The sequence below is a fragment of the Pygocentrus nattereri genome, chromosome 20 (assembly GCF_015220715.1).
Source record: "Pygocentrus nattereri isolate fPygNat1 chromosome 20, fPygNat1.pri, whole genome shotgun sequence".
Classification (NCBI taxonomy): Eukaryota; Metazoa; Chordata; class Actinopteri; order Characiformes; family Serrasalmidae; genus Pygocentrus; species Pygocentrus nattereri.
In genome coordinates, this window is record NC_051230.1 from 12,044,631 (window position 1) to 12,064,887 (window position 20,257).

At 38.4% G+C, this 20,257-nt stretch overlaps 1 protein-coding gene across 3 annotated transcripts in view; it reads right to left on the minus strand.

Moving 5' to 3' along the window:
• rxrab (retinoid x receptor, alpha b) overlaps nucleotides 1-20,257 on the minus strand; it is a 72,258-nt gene that overhangs the window by 16,399 nt on the left and 35,602 nt on the right. For 2 of the 3 annotated variants that reach the window (XM_037531747.1, XM_017691160.2), the window contains 2 exons: nucleotides 11,885-12,129; nucleotides 1,934-2,084 (listed from right to left, as the gene is read on the minus strand). In XM_037531747.1, the coding sequence (XP_037387644.1) occupies nucleotides 1,934-2,084; nucleotides 11,885-12,129 (396 nt within the window). Of the gene's footprint in view, nucleotides 1-1,933; nucleotides 2,085-11,884; nucleotides 12,130-20,257 lie in introns of those variants that run through there. The other variant, XM_037531748.1, reaches the window with a different exon arrangement.

Below are 20,257 nucleotides of genomic sequence, written 5' to 3' on the forward strand. Positions count from 1 at the left end.
TACGACAAAACAATACCTGAAGAAAAAGCCCCCCCCTCAGATTTATCACTTACCATCTTACCACAGTAAAATGCAATCTCTGGTTCCTATCAACAACACTGTAGAGAATGCAGTGCACCATTTCACATCAAGCCACACTGAATCACTCTGTCTACATCTCAACAATTGAATTTTAGATAAGATAACAGCATTATCATACAGTGTCATTTAGAAATCCTTGTCCACCTTTATCCCTAATGTAAATGATAAAGAAAGAATAGGATTTCTCATCAAACATTCACTTCAATATGCACTCACTGAGCACTTTATTAAAAACACCTGTACACCTCCTCATTCATGCAATTATCTAATCAGCCGTTCATGTGTCATCAGTGCGGTACATAAAATCATGCAGATGCGGGCCAGCAGCTTCAGGTAATGTTACAGACATGACTGATGGTGCCAGATGGGCTGGTTTGAGTATTTCTATAACTGCTGATCACATCGGGCTCCACTTTCTGTCAGCCAAGAACACAAAGCTGAGGCTGCAGTGCACAAAGGCTCATCATACATGAACAGTTGAAGACTGGAAAAACATATCCTGGTCTGATGAATCTCAATTTCTACTGAGGCACACAGATGGTAGGGTCAGAATTGGGTGCCAACAGCATTGACCCAACGAGCTTTGTGACATCAGTCCGGGCTAGTGGAGGTGGTGTAATGGTGTGGGAAATGTTGTTTTGGCACACATTGGGCTTGTTAATACCAATCAATGATCGTTTGAATGCCACAGCCTATTTAAGTATTGTCACCGACCTTGTGCATCCTGTCATTGCCATCATTTATACATCTTCTAATGGCTACTTTCAGCATGACAATGCACCACGTCACAAAGCAAAAGTTGTTTCAAGCTGATTTCATGGATTACAACAAGTCGTCCAGGTCCTGCAGAAGCAAAGCAGCCCCAGACCATCACACTACCACCACCATGTTTGACTGCTGGTATTGCTCTTATGGTGGAATGCGGTGTTAGCTTTACATCAGGTGTAACAGGACCCATGTCATCTAAAAAGTTCCACCTTTGCCTGATCAGTCCACAGCCTAGAACCCCAAAGTCTGGGGTGGCATCTAGATGTTTTTGGCAAATGTGAGATGCACCCTTGTGTTCTTTTTGGTCAGCAGTGCTTTGCAGCTTGCAACTCTCTCATGAATGCTATTTTTTTTATTGTGGAATTGTGTAAATTGACCTTATCTGAGGCAAGTGAGGCTTGCAGCTCTTTAGATGTTTGTCTAGGTTCTTTTGTGACCTCCTGGATGAGTCGTTGCTCTTGGTGAAATTTTGGTAGGCCGGCCTCTCCTGGGAAGATTCATTACTGTTCCAAGTTTTCTCTATTTGTTTAAAGGCTCTCACTGTGGTTTTCTGGAGTCCCAGAGCCTTAGCAATGGCTTTGCATCCCTTTCCAGACTGGTAGATTCTAATGACTTTGTTTTACATCTGTTTAGAAAGGGGCATCATGTGCTGTTTTATGACACCTTCTAGCCCACTTCACACTGCCAGACAGGTTCTATTTACATGATGTTTAGATTCAACAGATCTACCAGTAATCATGCCTGGGTGTGGAACTGAACGCAATAGTCAATTGAATGTGGTTAACTGGTTGATTTAGCAGCAATTACTTTTTCACACAGATATAGGTAGAGTTGAACAGCATCTTTCCTTCAATAGATTAAAATATTAAAATATAGCATTTTCTGTTTATTTAGGTCATCTTTGTCTAATATTAAAAGGAGGTAGATGATCTTTCAAGTGTGACAAATATTCAAAAATAGAAGAATCCCGGAAGGGGGCAAATACTGTAAGTATTAATTGTAAATATCAGTGTTTCACGTCAGTTATCATTTACTGTGTTTATCTCCTATACTGTCTCTGTGTATGGGTATGCATGTGTCTCACCTGAGGAGCGGTCTCCGCAGATGGCGCAGATGTGTTTGGTGAGAGACAGTGAGGTGCCGGTTGGTTGGGCTGGAACCTTCATGACCCCGTTCAGACCCAGAGGAGGTTTAATGTCTTCTAGGCTGCTGACAGAAGTCATGGGGGAGCTTAGCTGAAAGCGGATGAAAAAGAAGTAACTACAGTCACAAATCCACATGTCAAGTTCATACCATTCGAAGTAAAACCCAAGAGAGACCAAAAGCCCATTTACACTCTGGTAAAAAAATAAAATAAAATACACATTCTAATCCTCACACTAGCTCACATCTCTTCTCACATCTTACGCAAAACATTTCACATAGGATTGAACGACTGCAAATCATCCTTTACTGGAGTAACTCTTTTCCTACTGAAATGGTCCAAAAACATGGGATAAAACACTGTCATACTCCTAAAATGCCAGATATTCTTCTGATTGGTCTAAAGTGATGAAATTTTGTATAGTTATACAAAAGTGCATGAAGATCTAACTACTCCTTTGATTTTATATTACATTTACATACCTTTAGTCACAACACAATCAAATTTGATAATAAAAAGTCATGGTTTAATTTTGTCTTTAATAATGTCAGGTATAGACATTAAAAATTCACATTTTCACATCTCCTATATAGTTACTGTTTCACTATATAAGGTTCTGTTATGCAAACAATATGTAATGATAAAAGATCATGACTCTTAGGAGCAGCCTCTAATTTCCATAATGTAAAAATACGTCCCACATGAAGCTAGCTGTTGAAAGCAGCTGTAGCCTCCACACTCCATTCATCTCTAACTGCCCATAGGCTCAGTCATCCATTCACCGCAATGACAGATGAAGCTATATGAGCACCTGGGAAGGGACGTCACACTCACCCACAGGAAACGCTCAGGCAAAAAAACAAACATTTCTTTCTGTTTACCTTTCACAAACCTCAAAATACACACATTAAGAGTCCCTTTTTGTTAGAAGACCAAAACAATGAATCGGATTCCACTGAAATGTTTCTTGCTCATTTGTACTTTAATATGTATTATGTTTTGCAGGAAAATGAATGCTCATTCTGTCAAAATACATGTAAAAATAAATATAAGATGGTTTCATTCACACTCTCACTCATTCACTCCCTTACATCTCTCACTCTCCCTCACTCTTCAGTCATTCACTCTCCCTCACTCACATCTCTCATCACTCACTCACTCTCCCTCACTCATTCACTCCCTCACTCACATACATTCTAACTCACATCACTCATTCACGCTCGACTGACTCCCTCCCTCCCTCCCTCCCTCACTCACTCCCTCACTCACTCCCTCACATCTCTCACTCATATCTCTCACTCTCCCTCACTCATCACTCACTCACTCCCCCTTACTCACATGCATTCTTATTCACATCACTCTCTCTCTAACTCACATCACTCATTCACTCACTCGACTGACTCCCTCACTCACTCATTCACTCACTCACATCTCTCACTCCTCTCACTCTCCCTCATTCATTCACTCCCTCACTCATATCTCTCACTCTCCCTCCCTCACTCATCACTCTTCCTCACTCACATACATTCTTACTCACATCACTCACTCTCCCTAACTCACATCACTCATTCACTCACTCGACTGACTCCCTCATTCACTCATTCACTCCCTCACATCTCTCACTCTCCCTCACTTATCACTCACTCACTCTCCTTCACTGATTCATTCCCTCACTCTCTCACTCATCACTCATTCACTTTCCCTCACTCATTCACTAATTCCCTCACATCTCTCACTCTCATACATTCTTACTCACATCACTCATTCACTCACTCACTCGACAGACTCTCTCACTCATTCACCCTCTCGCTCACTCCCCCACTTCACATACTCACTCATTCATTGACTTATTCACTCACTCCCCTACTTCACATGCTCAGTTACTAACTCAGTAATTCACTCGCTTACTCACTCCCTCACTCATTCACCTGCCCCCAACTTCACATGCTCAGTTACTAATTTATTCACTCGCTAACTCACTCACTCATTCAATCACTCTCACTCATTCACACACTGACTCCCTCACTCATGCACTCCCTCACTGTTACTCACCCCGCCCACTTCTTTTGCTGAGTTATTCATTCATTCACTCACTCACTCATTCATTCACTTGCTCATCACTCATTCCTTATAGCTTTTCTATCATCCCTCAATCACTTGCTCATTCCCTCACTCTTTGACTCAGTCCATCACTCATTCATTCACTCCTTCATTCACTCTCTCTCCCTCCTTCACTAATTTGCTCCTTCACTCCCTCACTATCTCACTTGCATAGACATTTACTCTCTCTTTCCTGTCCTCACTCATTGACTCTGTCTCTCTTTCTCCTTCAGACCCTTTCTCCCCTTTTCAGTCATTCACTGACTTCATCACTCAGTCACTCCCTCATTTGCTTATTCCCCCCCTCCCTCGCTCACTCGCTCTGTGGTAGAGACTGTCAACACCCATTTAAGCTCTAATGTATATAGGGCTACATACCCACACAGAGACCACAGTATGTGTTATGTTATTACAAGACAAGCCCGAGTTGTTTTTCCCCCTGCAGGTACTACTGAACAAACACTAAACATGACTAAAATCTCTTTGATGTGAGTTTAATATGCCTCACTTCCGAGAATCAAAGAAGATCTGATACAGAGAAAGGAACCAAACCCTTCACAACCTAGCTAAACGCAAATGCAGCTAAATGTACAGTGTTTAGTGGTCTAGTGGCAACAGGACACAGGAAAAGTGCTGAACAGAGATGGAAAAGGGAGCTACAGTAAAACTAATGTAAATGTGCTCCTCAAAGCAATGTGCTACACAGATATATTTAACTATTAGATGCATGAACTCATATAAACAAAGACACATGCATTTTTTCATGTAAACTGCCCTACCTGTATGCCTGTCTACTTCTATTCTAATGCAGACTTGGCTGTTTTCCATTTGCCCTGTCCTGTCTGCTGGTTACCACTTGCTGGACACACACAAACACATACAGTGGACACACACAAACACATACAGTAGACACACTGCATCCCTTCTGCCTATTTTGGGTAAACCTGCAACTCAATCTGCATTCAAGTACTCTCTGTGCCAACAGCAGGAACAGTTAGACTCCACATTTAGACAGAGTAGATGAGGAGATATTAAAGGGCCTTGACCTGAATTACTGTTTCCCTGAATGATGAACCTCTACATCAACAATCAAAGCCCTGTTTCAATACTGTTTTGAACAAACCAGCGATATGTTGAAAGTGTGCCATACCCACGCTGGCCACTTAAAACACAACAAGAGGAAAAGAGATTAAGAATGTATATTTAACAGCTAACTATAGGACCTCCCCATAGCCTCCGCAAACTATCTCCCTCCAATTGGCAGCAAGCTTGAGAAAAGCTAAGGTAGTGAAACTGGAAAGCACAGCCTGAAAACAGCTATAATAGTGAAACTACATTTAACAGTCTGAAAACAGTAAGGATTTGAACATGCAGGGGCACTGTGACAACCAGAAAAACTATGCTATGGTTTCTGCATTTGCTTATTTGACTTGCTGGTACTTTCCCCCAAACGGCTGAAGTGTGGCATGTTGGTCTTCTATGGCAGGCGAGAGCACCAGTACAGCATAAGCTTTAGCTTAATCTAGCCGCATTATTGTGTTTTTCATTATGATTTTGTTTTCACAATGGCAATTTGAATGATTTTAGAGCATATTTTTAAGGACATATGTCTAATTTAATATATTTTCCTGTTATGATCTGGTCACTATTAGTAGAGACGACAGTGTAAAGTGATTGTCTTCTTTGCTATCTGCTGTTTCTTTTGGTAGTAAATTATATGACTAAAGTCATCAAGGTTGACCAGTAAATACATGTTGAAAACTCTGGGTGAAACTACATTTTAATTATTTTGGTTAAATAAACAAGTGAAAATATGTTAACGCATCCTCTACAGAGAACAAATTTAAATAATAACATTTGTCTGCATTTTTGTCCATAACTTCTATTTATTTGTTGAGTTTAACATATTGGAAAAACATTAAACATATAATATAAAATGTGTCAAACTTTTGCACAGGCCACATTTTATGTTAAAATCAAAAAAGATGGAAAGAATATACAGAGGGCTTCTATAAAAAAGATGTCAACTGCCAAGATACTGTTGTTGATGTTGGCTACACAAAAGAACCTTTTGTACTAGAATATGGTGTTAGATCACTGCCAAAGAAGAAAGCCACAAGAATCAATAACATTGCAACCGAAATATTAAAAAAATTTCAAGAAGATTCGGATAGGGACTGACCAAATAATGCCAACAAATCTGAAAAACAGTTTAATAGCCAGCAGACTGGAAAGGGTCATTTTATTTCCCTAGTATCATATGCCAGTTAAATTATGTTTAAGATCTTTCAATGCAGACTAGAGCCTTACCTTGAAGATGAACTGCAAGAAACACTACACAGATTGGCATTCAGCAGAACAAGGCTGAAGGAGCTTAAATAGATTCAAATACAATGATTTGTCCATATAAACAAAGATCAGAACTGTCCAGGCTATGGGCTTCTCTACTTCTTTACTGGATGTGAAAGGTGGACAATAAACAAGCAAGACAAGAATAAATATCTACATGTGGTGAAGACTTTTGAGAGCACCCTGGAAAGGAAACAAATGGATCCTCGAACAAATCAAGCCTCACCTCTGCTAAACAAAATAAATCTAGTTTTGGACATATACTGACCATTATGCTTGCAAGAATGTAAGGTAAAAGAGGAAGAGGCAGATCAAGACAGATGGATACGATTAGAGAACTCATAATCCAGCCATTCAGAATATATGAAGACCCAAACAGATGACTGGATATTCTGCAGAAACACTATCCATATGGTCCCAATACGTTACATACATAAAATAAACAGCAATTCTGCATTAAAAGGTGCAGAATGTTCTCTGTAGGGGATGTGTTTCCTTAATTTCACTGAGAAAATCAACAATATATGTAATTTGACCAGGGGCGCTCAAATATGTCCCTAATGTTACGCCCCGCCCTAAGCTAGGTAGGCTATCCTCACTGAGCTGGCAACACAAACTTTGCAATGTGAAACATATTTTGAGATGCTTTTTTGAGTCTTAACATTTTAACATACCTAAAATTTGTTGAATAATTGCTTTATATGGCTACAAGATTTGCTTTGAAACCATGGTTTTGCCTGGCTGTGTAGCCGTTAGCTGACTAATTAGCAAGCTAGTTAGTCAGCATAAATAATGAACAGTCATGTATAGAAAATGGAGCTCTTTACTACCTAAAGCCCAGGTTAAACACAACAAACAGAAAGTCAGTTTTGAGGTATCCTTGGCTTATAAACAGCTTTATCCACCATTTTTCTGGGGATTTAAAAAGTAATTGCATCAGATAACAATGATTTCTGCTGCTGAAGTCAACGGTTCTGCTGACTGGATCCCTCGTCCCTCCAAGCGCTAATCTAATAAACCTCACTTGAGCTGAAATAGTAACGTAATGGCCCTTAAGACAGCGTCGGGAATTGCCCCAAAGGGAAATGTCGAGGCCAAGCAGACGAGAGCATGTTAAAAAAGTACCAAAACAAAAGTGTAGATTTAAAAGTGTAGTTTTTCAAATAAGCTGATTTATACATAATTACATCTCATCCATGGACATTGCTTTAAAGAACAATTATGCAATTCATCAGCTGTCATTTCTCTTATGAAAAAATAAGCACATACAGTCCCTTTTCTCACAAGCTTTCAACACATCATGCATTTTATATGAAGAGACTGTCATGTTGCAGCAGCAGCTCTTGGAGAAAACAGTCCTTGAAAAAGTCTTACACATGTCTTCTTGGGGAAAAAAGCCGTGCGGTTATTGCGTCTATGAAGCAAAGCCATGTGAAAACACCAGGTTCTCTGTGACATCCAAATGAAAACAGGTACCATTTCCAGCTACTGGACTGAGGCGGTGATGAACAGAAGTGAAGCCTTTGAAGTTTTTATAATCATGTCTAAAACATCACCCCTTTAAAGAACCCAAAGGAACTATTATCTTAGGAACAGTAGATCTGAACATGGAAAGGCTTTCTCTGGGATCGCAGCCACCGACAGCTTAATGTGTATTACATATAGACCCTCACTTCATACCCACTGTTTCATATGAACCTCTATTTGAAGCGGTGTCTGTCCATTTGGAATGGATTACGCTCTATAGTTAAACATATAAGACATAACACACTAGTCTTCTATATAACATACTACACTCAAAGTCCTTAAACATTCTCTGTATATTGCAATATGGTCCAAATATTTCTTTAAGAGTTGTATAAACATTTATCTTTTCCCACAGATGAACAATGAAGTCTGAGCAGATGCACTGGACATTTGGCCTTATATGCTTAATGGAACCCACACTGCCCAAATCTTTACAACTGCTCAGATAAAGCAGAGTGGAACACAGTGCTAATGCTTTCTTACACTAAAAGCTGTCTCAAACTATCTGCATCATAGTTTGTGTTTAATACTGTCCCTTGAAAAGAATTCTTTACATTCCAGGCAATGAAGACACCAAATGCATTTCGGCTATCTACAGGACACAGAAGCCGTGCACATCCACATGTGCATTTTTGTAATTCCCTACCCAAAAATACCCTGAGCTTGCAGAAGACATACAGAAAAGTGTAGCCCAATGAAGTGTTTGTTTTATTTTTAAGTTTATTTAAGTCTGTTTCATTTTCTGAGGTTAAGGTTAGGTTTAGGATTAGCCTTAGCAAATTCTTATTACAGAAACAAGCAATTACAAATATAACACATAGCAGGACTTTACTACAACATAAAGGAAAATAAAAATGTTCAAATATAAAAAAAAAATTCAGTATTTAGTGTGTCCTCCCTTTTCCTTTACTATAGCTTCCAATCTTTTCAGGAGACTTAAGTGTGTTTCTTTAAAATCTGCAGGGATGTTTTTCTAAAGTTCAGTTTTAGAAGTTGGTTGTATTTTCTGCTTCTAGTGCAAATTTCCTTTCTGCATTTTTTTGTCTATTTCCATTTCTCAGTAATGGCTCTGCCCAGGCATCTGCTAGGTCACTGCTGAGTTCTTTCATATGGCTACACATCCTTTCGGTCTGAAAGCATAGCACTGAGCTGTCTCCTAACAGTGGAAGGATGGACAGAAACATCTGTGGATATTTTAAGATCTGAAGTAAGAGTGGAGGTTGATTTTCTCCTCTCTCTCTCTCTTTCTCTATCTCTCTCTCTCTCTCTCTCACTCTCTCTCTCTCTCACTCTCTCTCTCTCTCTCTCTCAAAGATGAAAGCTCTAGTAAAGTACTGTTTGTCTGATCTGAACTGTCTTGACAGTTTTGGTGGTCTATCAGGTCTTGCACGGTTGTTAGGAGACCCACTTTCTCTGTATCTTAAATCATTTTTGGGACTCTACTTTTGAAAACTCCTGGGTTTTGTCTTATCTTTTTTAAACATGGAGACATATTATTACTACATATAGCAAATTACACACATACACACACATAGATAATACCTATACAAAACACATAAAGGACATATTATTATTACATATAGGTATAGTATATATGTAATACATATATATTTTTTAAATATATAAAAATTACATTTTTATTTAGTTAACAAATATTTTCTCTCTTCTAGGTTTTGTTTTGTAGTAGTTTTAGTTTTAGCTATAATAACCCTGGTGAGGAGTGGGTTCAACTTGGTGGTAAAGAGCTCCATTCTGACACAAACCACATTGGCTGAGCTGTAGACTTTAAGCAGGCCACTCATTTCCCATTAGCCCCAGTTCTACCCACAGGGCCTCTGCTAAGCTCTATCAGCCGGCCAATAAAGCACACAGCATCCATGTGGACTCTAAGAACACAGGTGACACGGGCCGGTCACAGATCAAGCACTCTGATGAGGCTAATGAGGATGAAAGAAGGGAGCTAGACCTTTCACCACAACCCCCTACCCTTTTTGCTAACTATTAAATCCCAAATGGCAATGGCTAGAGTTTTTAATATGCAGACCCCCTTGGATTTAGTGGCCAATTTAGAGCTCTCTGAAGGGAAACCTGTGTGGTGAGCTGAAAAAAGCACCTCATTGTTTTCATGCCAGTTAGAATGTGTTGGAGCTTCAATGCACTAATGGTTTAGTTTCCCCGTCATCGCTGGAAGGGCTTTGCTTAATGAGAGAAAATGTTTTCTGAGAAAGTTTTTGACAATAACTGCATAACAACCAGTGCATTATATTGTTAGCCTTGTTAGTTTGAAATACAATACAGTTCTACAGCAATGAAAAAGCTTCTCCCTTCACATCTGGTGTAAGTGTGCTGATCATATTTCATTTCATCTAGAGAGCACACAAGTTGCACAGGCTGAGTCGTAATATGATACACTACACAACTATATCACGAACAAAACAAAACACATGCATTCAAACACTCAGCCAAGAAGAAGTATAATCCAAAACAAAAGTCAAGTGGAATTGCAGACAAATTGAGGCAAAAAGAAACCTGAACGTTCCAGATTTGTGAGTTATTATGAAACAATGCTTTACACACAAACATGAGATACTATCCAGTGCCAACTGAACTCATTTGGTTGGTTGGTTGTTTATATATTTCACAAAATCTAACCAAGACATGATTTATTCATTCTGCCACTGGCAAAACACCACCATACAGAATGATTCTTTTATTCCGCCAAGCAGTATCTCAATTTGACTGGCGCATGATTACTATTCATATTAGCGGTCTATACGTTTGGCTACAGAACTATGCAAAGTAAATGTTTCCTGGAAACCAAACAAAGATCATAGTAATAAAATGAAAAAAGCAGAATTACATCACCGGGAAACTTCAATATTTCTTGTATGATGTGTCATAAAAATCCTTCTCCTATTCAAAGCCATTTCTGACACTAATCCAATAATGCCACAAAATTTTACAAGCACTAGCATTTTCCATGGTTGAAATAAGACACAAGAGGCAAGTTTCCAGAGCTGTGCGTAATGAAATAAAAGTACACAGGCCTGAGAAAGCATCATGTGGGATTTGCACACACCAGAATGAAACTCAGCACTCTTTAGTAGATTGTGTGGTGATAAAAACCTCCACAGCTTTGAAACACAGTGATGATGGCAAGATATCAGAGTAAGTTACATTTCTCTGACATCGTTCTCTCTGACAGGATGCAGTGCTCTTTGGACACTGAGAAATCAGAGCTCATCGTTTGAGATATAAATGCAATAGCTCATAACACTCAACAAGACTTGTGTTACAGAAATAATGGCCTTCAGTAAAAAAGAACCAATTGCTTTGATGGTAAGCGCAAAGAATCCCCCCTTGTGGACATGCATAGTAGCCAGGACAAGCCTAAAAATACTTTTTCATGCATTATTTGAGCCAAAAAACACTAATAATGTGTGCAATTCCTGTCATGTTTTACCAGTAATTTCAAATTTCCTTTTGAAACATTAGCCTGACTATCAGTTTCAGCTTTATTCAGCTTTAAGTTTCTACTCATTCTAGAAGTCTTGTATGACTGAAAATAACTGCCTGAGGGCATCTCTATGATCGCTGCTCAATAAACAGATTTGGTGATAATTACAGACTTTTCTAAAAGGACAAGAATTTGTGATCACCTACACTTGCACAGCTGAAATGCTCTGTATGTATCCATTTCTGTCAGAATGATGAAAATGATAAGACCTTATGACCTTTAAATCATTTGTTGACATTTAAATAGATGGATTTGAAATTGTGAATACAGAATATACATCAAAAGTAAATCCAATTCATTACGTAACACTGTAATTAATTATGTAATTACATGTAAAAACTATGTACAGCAAAACAACAAACATCTAAAGGTTTAACAAGAAGTCACCAGGTGCTTACCTGCGGACTAAGATTGGGTCCGAAGGCCATACTGGTGGATGAGGGCCCAGTCATGGAGGGGTGACCCATGGGAGAGCTGATGACAGGAAAAGGAGAAGCCAGGCCATTAATGGGCGAGTGAAGCTGACCTGGGGTGGAACCTATGGAGGATGGGGTGAGCAGGGACGGATGTAGAGGGTGGGGGCCCATGGCCCGGTGACCCGTTGGAGAGCTAAGAGGAGAGGAGGAGAGCTGGCCTGATGAGTCTGAGGGAAAGAGAGAGAAACAAAGAGAGAGAAAAGGTAAAGAACAAGAAATAACTGATACAGCAGAGGTCTGGTGTTCTATTGACTACTTGGCAATTAAAGGAATATTCCTATGTTTTTCAACCGCATCTGATCTATGAGCCACACCTGTAGTGTACGGTCAATTACCATGCATAATAGTTTTGCCATGTCTTGAAACTGCCATTGGGCAGATGTTGAATTCCGTTTTTTATATTTTATTTTTTCTGTTTTTTAAATTAAGCTGTAACTCTTGTAATCTGTCCTTTCAAGTATGGAATTAGTTTTCCAGATGGAAGTATTTATGGTAATCCATTTTTAACATAGTGACATAGTAATGGATTTCCATAAATACTTCCCACTGGAAAAGTTTTCACAGGCTCCACCCTGATCACAGTGAATTTCAGTGTAATGTCTGTATATTCAAATTTGTGTTATTTAGTCACATTATCACATATTTCAACTGTTTATTCACAAAATTCAACAACTTTGCCACAGTTTCAACTGTGAGTTAGGAGAGAAGTTGTGAGATCCTTTCTAAGTACAGGGGAACATGTTGAAATTTCTGTCAATGCTTAGTGATGGTACAATATAGATGTGGTAAACACACAGTACTGTGCAAAAGTCCAGAACTTCAAAACCTAAAAAAAAAAGAAGATTAAAAATGGAAAATTTTACTAATAACCACCAAAGACCACCAAAACTGAAACCACCAGATAAACAGTAATTAAAGCTTTCATCTCCTAGAGATAAGGAGAAAATCAGAAAAAAAATCTGTTTCTGTCCATCCTTCCTCTGCAAGAAGATAACTCAATGCTATGGCTCTCAAAGGATGTGTAGCTGTCAAGAAGTCTTCATTGAGAACAGAAAGCAGACAAAAAGAAAAAAAAATTGCAAATCAAGCAATGAAACTGTTGGTGTTCTCAGAACAACGGACTGGCCACTCCAGAGCCCAGTCTTCAACATCACTGAATGTACTTGGGATTAATTGTATTATGAGAAGCAGAACATTCACCCAACTTCTGAACTTTAGAGGTGAAAAACTGAAAACTGAAAAACTAAAAGCAAGTCTGACAAGAATGGACGCTGTAATAAAGGCAACAAACTAAATATTGAAAAAGTGATAATATATTATGATTGAAGCTTCTGTAAAACTTTCTGTTAAATATCTTGTCTCCTTTTTTTCTGATTTTTTTGTTGAAAATTAATAACGTGTACTTAATGGCCATTTCAGCTGGAAATTAAATACATGAAGAGTCATTTCTGATTTTTGCACAGTACTGTAGATTAGATTTAAAAAAGGCTTATCTTTGAGTAATGTGTGTGTGTGTGTGTGTGTGTGTGTGTGTGTGTGTGTGTGTGTGTGTGTGTGTGTGTGTGCATGTGTGTGTGCGCGGTGTGTACCCAATTGTCTTCATACATGCACAGCTGTACTGTACAGAGCATGGTCCTATTGATTATTTGATATTTGATAACAGTGTGGACTTCAGACAGAACATGATTTTTGTACTGCATTATGACACTATACAGCTGCTGTCATTTTCAGTGCAAATGCAGTTATTTGACAAATAATCTGTTGATTCTTTGACAATCATATTTTCCAGTTACTCATTATAAGCAAGGGAAAAGAACTCAACGTGGAAAATATGTTAACTCTCCTTACATGCCAACAAAGCAATGCACAGCACAAACTTTGCTTTCAAAGGGTGAGGTCAAAATCCAGATGGTATAGCTTCGTAATGGTTTTCCCCTCCCCTTATTGTTATATTGTTTAAAAGAGGGGAGGAAAAACACTGGCATGGACTGCATGATGTAGGATTGCAACATTGAGCTGAGTGATATAAGTAGGTTGTGAAAACTAGATTAACTACAATAACATTTTAGATAATGAATCATATTCTTTGTGTGACTTATAATCAATTCACCCACGTTCTGTGACTGAACTCAACTCACATAACACCACAGTATATAAAGAGTCATCAGAAGTATGAAACACAGTTAGAGCCTGCACAGACTGATACTTTATACACTATTAATGTCAGGTTGGACAGCTGCCAAGTGCAGTTGCTGCCAACTGAAAAATCCCCGCCGACTGTCTTCCAGCCTTTCTGTGAGAAAGTGTGTGAATATGCAAAACATGTTTGAGCACCACACCGAACACACACACACACACACACACACACACACACACACTACCACTACAGGCCAAAATTATAGTTTGTAGTAAGTTTCAAAAACACTTCACTACTAAATCATTTTACTAATAAGCAATGCAATGTGTTTATGTGCCGTCTACTTTATTGAAAGCAGACTTTCCAAAATATTTCTCTGGTTTGTAGTTAAACGATTCAGAAAACCTTCAATAACATCTGAAAGTGTCAATCAGGTGGACATGATTAGAGCTCCTCCAATAAAATATAGCCAGAACAAAACAAATGAAGAACATGAATGCAATGTTTTTCATTAGTGATGTCTTGACTCAATATACTGACTCAGTACTAGCACTGACACTGACCTTAAGCAGAACATTTATGGACAGACACAACAAATACACATCTGATACTGTTATTTTAGTTATGGTTGTTATAAAACTGTAAAGAGTGTATCACATGGTAAGTAACTATCACAAGTCTCACTTTCATTTTCAAAGCAACACAGCCAGATTGTCAAAGAGTACGACAAGTGAGTGTGACCCCAAGAAACCATAGCACAAGATCTCAATACAAGCACATGCCCGCCTACCTCTGAGTTGAAAAGTTTCTGCTTTTGTAGATGCAATGCAAGGATCTGCATCATCCAGTCAACGGAATTACAGTCTTAGCTAAAGCTGGGTATATACTACATGACTTTCAATACTGAATGCTTGTTGCCTGTGTTCCACAAGCAGCTCCTCTGTCTCTGCTCTCTGGTCCATAGGCAGTATGCATGCACATAACTTTGTTTTTTTATTCCTATTTTTCATGTGCTTAAAATAGTGCTGCAGTACACACTGCGAGCGAGGTGAGAAGCAGTTTGTTGCTTGCTGGTTAAAGTAATTTGCAGGGACCAATTTTTACATACATATTCTTGTATTTTATTGTTTACACTGAGATCCCCTTATGACATTTATGGTTTATGTGCCAAAAACGTGATTATTTTTATCTCTAAGACTGACACATGTAAATTATTGTTATTCTAAATTGGCCTCTCTGTATTCTGCCTTGCTCAAAAAGCAGGTTAGTTTGAGACATTTCATTCAACTTGGGGCTAAAGTACTGTAGGCTTAATTGGCAGATAAACAGTGATGTGACAGAACAATAGATTCAAAATAGGCTGCAACTCAGCTTAGTTTCTATGCATGGACTGTATAGATTGGAGAATATACAGTACATTTTGAAAATTTTGCATTCTGCATCTACTACATTTAACTCGTATTATCAAAAAAGCAAGGAAACATCAGTTTTGGGATGGTACCAGTGGTATGAGCCATTTAAAAATATACACAGCCACAAAACAATTGCTGTATCTTCACTATGGTACATCAGCTATGGATGTATACTTACGAATTTTTGCTCTGTGCATCTTTGAAAAGTTCCTTAATCCCTTAACGCTGATGGCAAAAATGCCTGTTTCTACCATTTAATAGGCTTTTCTCTAATAATAATGTGATTTCTGCTGTTGTATTTATCTGATATCTAAAGAATATGATCTATCCAAGCTCAGTACTCAGTTTAGGCAGAACCACTGAGCTCAGATGTCAGTATCTGGAAGGAAAACATTATATCCCTAATGTTTATTATGTTTGTGTACTCTTCACATACTCTGAATGGCTGTGTATGGTGTGTGCTGCCTACATCAACTCCTGAGCATGAGGTCAAAGCCCTTGTTGCTGTCAACGCTAGTCAAACAGCGCGGAAAGTTTTTAAACTCTCAGACAAGCACAGAACTTTGAGAGCCTGTCCTGGCATCGACCCATTACTTGGCCATCAGCCAAGTCTTCACTTTGCTCCAGCTTTACACGTCTTGCGGGTACAGGTAGCTCCACACAAACGTGTGCATTCACACAGATGGGGAATATAAACAGTCACCGTCACGCAGCTCTGGAACTCTTCTATATCATAAACAAGAAGTGGAGAAGAAGCTCATCACCCTCCACATACTCTGTATAAAGTGAACAACCTTCTACCCATGCACTGACAAAAATAATGAATAGGGCTGGGCAATATTGTGAAATGTTATTGTTATCATGATAAATTACATCATGAATCACTTCCTGACCATATCTTGGGTACAGTCAGCACTTGTGGACTAACAACTGCGCAATGATTCATACTCTACTCACAAATGTGTTCTAAAATACTAACAGTTGCAAAAATGGAGAAGCCTCACATAACATTCACAAAAATCTCATTTAACTAAATGGATTAAGATTAGAGTTTAACATTTAGTTTCCAGTTTAAAATACTACCCTACCGAGTTGGACTATGTTGTCATAGCTAATAGAATCTAGACAAGCATGACATTTTCTACCTGATGCCATTTGCTTGATTATATGACCAAAAAAAAACTAAATCTGATCTGTCCTAAGAGCAGCTGCATTTCCAACTTGCTGCACAAACTGCAAACGATAAAATTAATATGCGTTTAAAAATGTACGACTTTTGCTGCCCACCCACTTGTTCCCATCAAACTTTTAGTAGTAAGTATTGATTTTAAGGAACACATCTTGGGTGTGTATTAAGATCTTGTTCTTTGTTCCATAAAGCCTAAATTAGACACTTCTAAATACTTTTTTTTCACTATACATTAAGCTTTTATACTGTATTAGTATATAATTGGAGATCTGTACAAAATCTCTGAAAATGTACTTATTAGCTAATAATAATGCACAATAAGGATTTTGTTAAAACTTTGTTATACACAATTTTATGAGGCATTCATGTCTTCACTAATTAAAGTCTAAAGAAGGGCTAAACAAGTTCTGAATAAAGCAATTTATGTCCCATATTCAAAAGAAAGATCATTTGACAGGTTTGATACATAAAATGCTGCTAATTCTAAACTATCCATCCATCCATCCATTTTCTAAGCCGCTTCTCCGTCAGGGTCGCGGGGGGGTGCTGGAGCCTATCCCAGCAGTCTTCGGGCGGAAGGCAGCATACACCCTGGATAGGTCGCCAGTCCATCGCAGGGCAGACAGACACAGACAGTCACTCACACACAGGGGCAATTTTAGCACATCCAATTGGCCTGACTGCATGTCTTTGGACTGTGGGAGGAAACCGGAGAACCCAGAGGAAACCCACGCAGACACAGGTCTTTTTAAGGTATTATATTCATTATAAATTAATAATGAACTTTTGCCAGCATTTTATAATGCTTGACAAACCTTGCAACAGTTGCTTCAAAAGAATGCATTTGTGGGCAGAGCATGGAGCAATTACAGCAAGCGCTTAAACAGCAAGCATTGTCCAATACAGCAAAATGCACTGTAAATGCACTGGGTTTTTTTGTGCAAACACTAACCTAAAAACTTACTGTTTTGCTTATACATTTTCTGTGTTCAAACTTGCAAATATCTTGTTACACATGTATCAATCTGTATTGTGAAAATGCCTTAAAGTACTGTGATGAGATACTTTTTGCTATATTGCCCACCCATACATATAGGATTCAGTGGAGTTAAACTGAGCTGTGGAAACTGTTCTTTCTCCATTAAATGACCACATGTTGACAGCATGTTCTGTAGTTCAAACCCTCCTCCACAAACCAAAAAACAATTAAGGTTTGTACAGAAACTTTATTCGCCTGTGGGGCCGTTGAGCACCCTAGAGAGCTTCCTTATCCACAGTACTCATTACTGTAATGTCGCACATCAAAACAAAGGCTTTAAAACACTCAGATAACTGCTGCTCCAATTAGCTTAACAGCATAAATAATGTCTCAGCTCTGTCTGCAGTCAGCCAGGAGAGGCTAAGCATCAATAAAGTGAAAATGATCTCCCTTTGCTGTATAAACATCACAATCTAAACTTGACCGCTGTATAAATATGGTGATGTGAAGTGTTTACCTAATCACCCACAAACACCTACTGAAATGTAAATAATAGGTAAACATAACTACATACGGGAAGGTATTTCTATTCCATACATATAATAGATTACTCCTAAAGACTGTCAGTGTTAGCTTCAGTAAGATGGCAGTGATAGTAGGGGAGGCCTTAGTGGAGTTTAGGTGAAGTGTTCAGTTAGAGTGGATCTGGAGAAAGACAGATTTGAGAGATAAGACTAAGCAGACAGGTTCTTTGCCATGATATCGAACTCTGCAACCTAGCACAATCTTTACTCCCAGTAGCAAAATAAACTTAAATCAGAGTTACATTGTTAATGGATTTAATTCATTAACCTCAAGTTTTAGTTGCTTGACACCCCTAGTTTGATTAGAATGGTGAAGACTGGCACATCATCACTGTAGCAACAAAACCTTGTATCTCTAAAAGAGTAACTTTGCAGGAGAAGGAAAAACATCAGCATGTGTTCATGTAACAGGATTTCATTCTGTGTAATTTCTGATTATTTCTATTGGTCAATTTTTATGAACATTTAGCACAGTACAAAGGTCAGATGCCATTTTTGAAGTGTATAAAACATGAAAAACAACAAAAACCAAATAGAAGGCTATGTTTTGACAACGACAATATACTACTAAGATATAGTTATATATAGTGATGGGGTGAAAGGATAGACATTTTTTTTCAAGAGGTCAACATGTGATTTGGTTATATGTGATTTTCAATAACAACGCACTAAACACAACCACAAGAATGAATAAGCAAAGAAAGCAAGAAAAAGCCCAGTCGTTTGAGTGTGAGTACATACACAGAATATCCCTGTCCCTTCCCTGCTACTCTGAAAAGATGCACCCAGATGGCTAGTTTTGGTCATTGACAGTGGTTTCCACGAAAGACACATAATGAGAGACACTCTGAAGAAACGAGGGGCGTATTGACAATACAGTTTAAAATTTCGCTACTGAACTGTTACACCATTAGCCTGTGATAATGAAATGTAAAAAGATCTCAATTCTACTCTCTAATGAGGCACTGAAGGAATACTTTAGTGTTTTCTATACCCAACCTAAAAACCTGAAACAACTGCCCATTGGCTTCCATGTGCATTTCAAGCCAATGGGTTTTCTGTTCTTTTGCTAGTTTAGTACAACAAAACGTTTTAAATCGACTGTCTGTGATGATCACCTGTATGATAAAGATGCAGCAGACAGACCTCAGGTTGAGAAACTCCTTCAAAAGTCTTTTAATTTTATAGTATTTTATATCATAAATCACTTGAGCAATATGCACATGCAAGGCCGTGTGTCGTTACTGTGCTGTGCCCTATTTTAATACATTATGTGCTGTGCAGTGGTGCAGACTGTGTTAAATATGCAGGAGGCAAATGAGTCAATCCAGCTGAGGGTAGTTTTCTATGGTTTCCAGATCTACTCTACATTTTGTATTCTTAACTAATCAATAGCAGGTGATGAAAGGCAAATTAGCCTTTTGTTTAGTAATAGAGACCTTGAGCAAATCATTAAAGACAATGGACTCTCATCATTCTTGAGAGAAGCATTTAGTACAAGCTACTACAAGCTGTCCTATTTTGCACAGTAAGATTTTAACAAAATTACATTTGAAAGAGAAAGAATAAAAATTAAAAGAAACAAATAACATTTTAAACGGAAACAGAATAACATTTCAGAAAGCCACACACACATCCACACACAGGCCTTACCTACTCATCCACCCACACACATACACACACATTTTTTGCTATAAGACAATCCACTTACATAAAGCAGGAGGAAAGTCAAAAGAAAATACCACCTGAACTGTCACCATTAGATAAACAGTGCTTTAACTCTTTGAGAGAGAGAGGAGAAAATCAAGCTCCAATTTGCTTCAGATCTGAAAAAATCCACAGGTGTTTCTGTCAATTCTTCCAATGTGAGAAGACAACTCAACACTATGAGTCTGAAAGGATGTGTAGCTGTCAATAATTCCTCATTGAGAAAGGGAAATTGACAAAAAAGAAATCAACTGCTGGTGTTCTCAGAACAATGAAAGTTTCTTTGA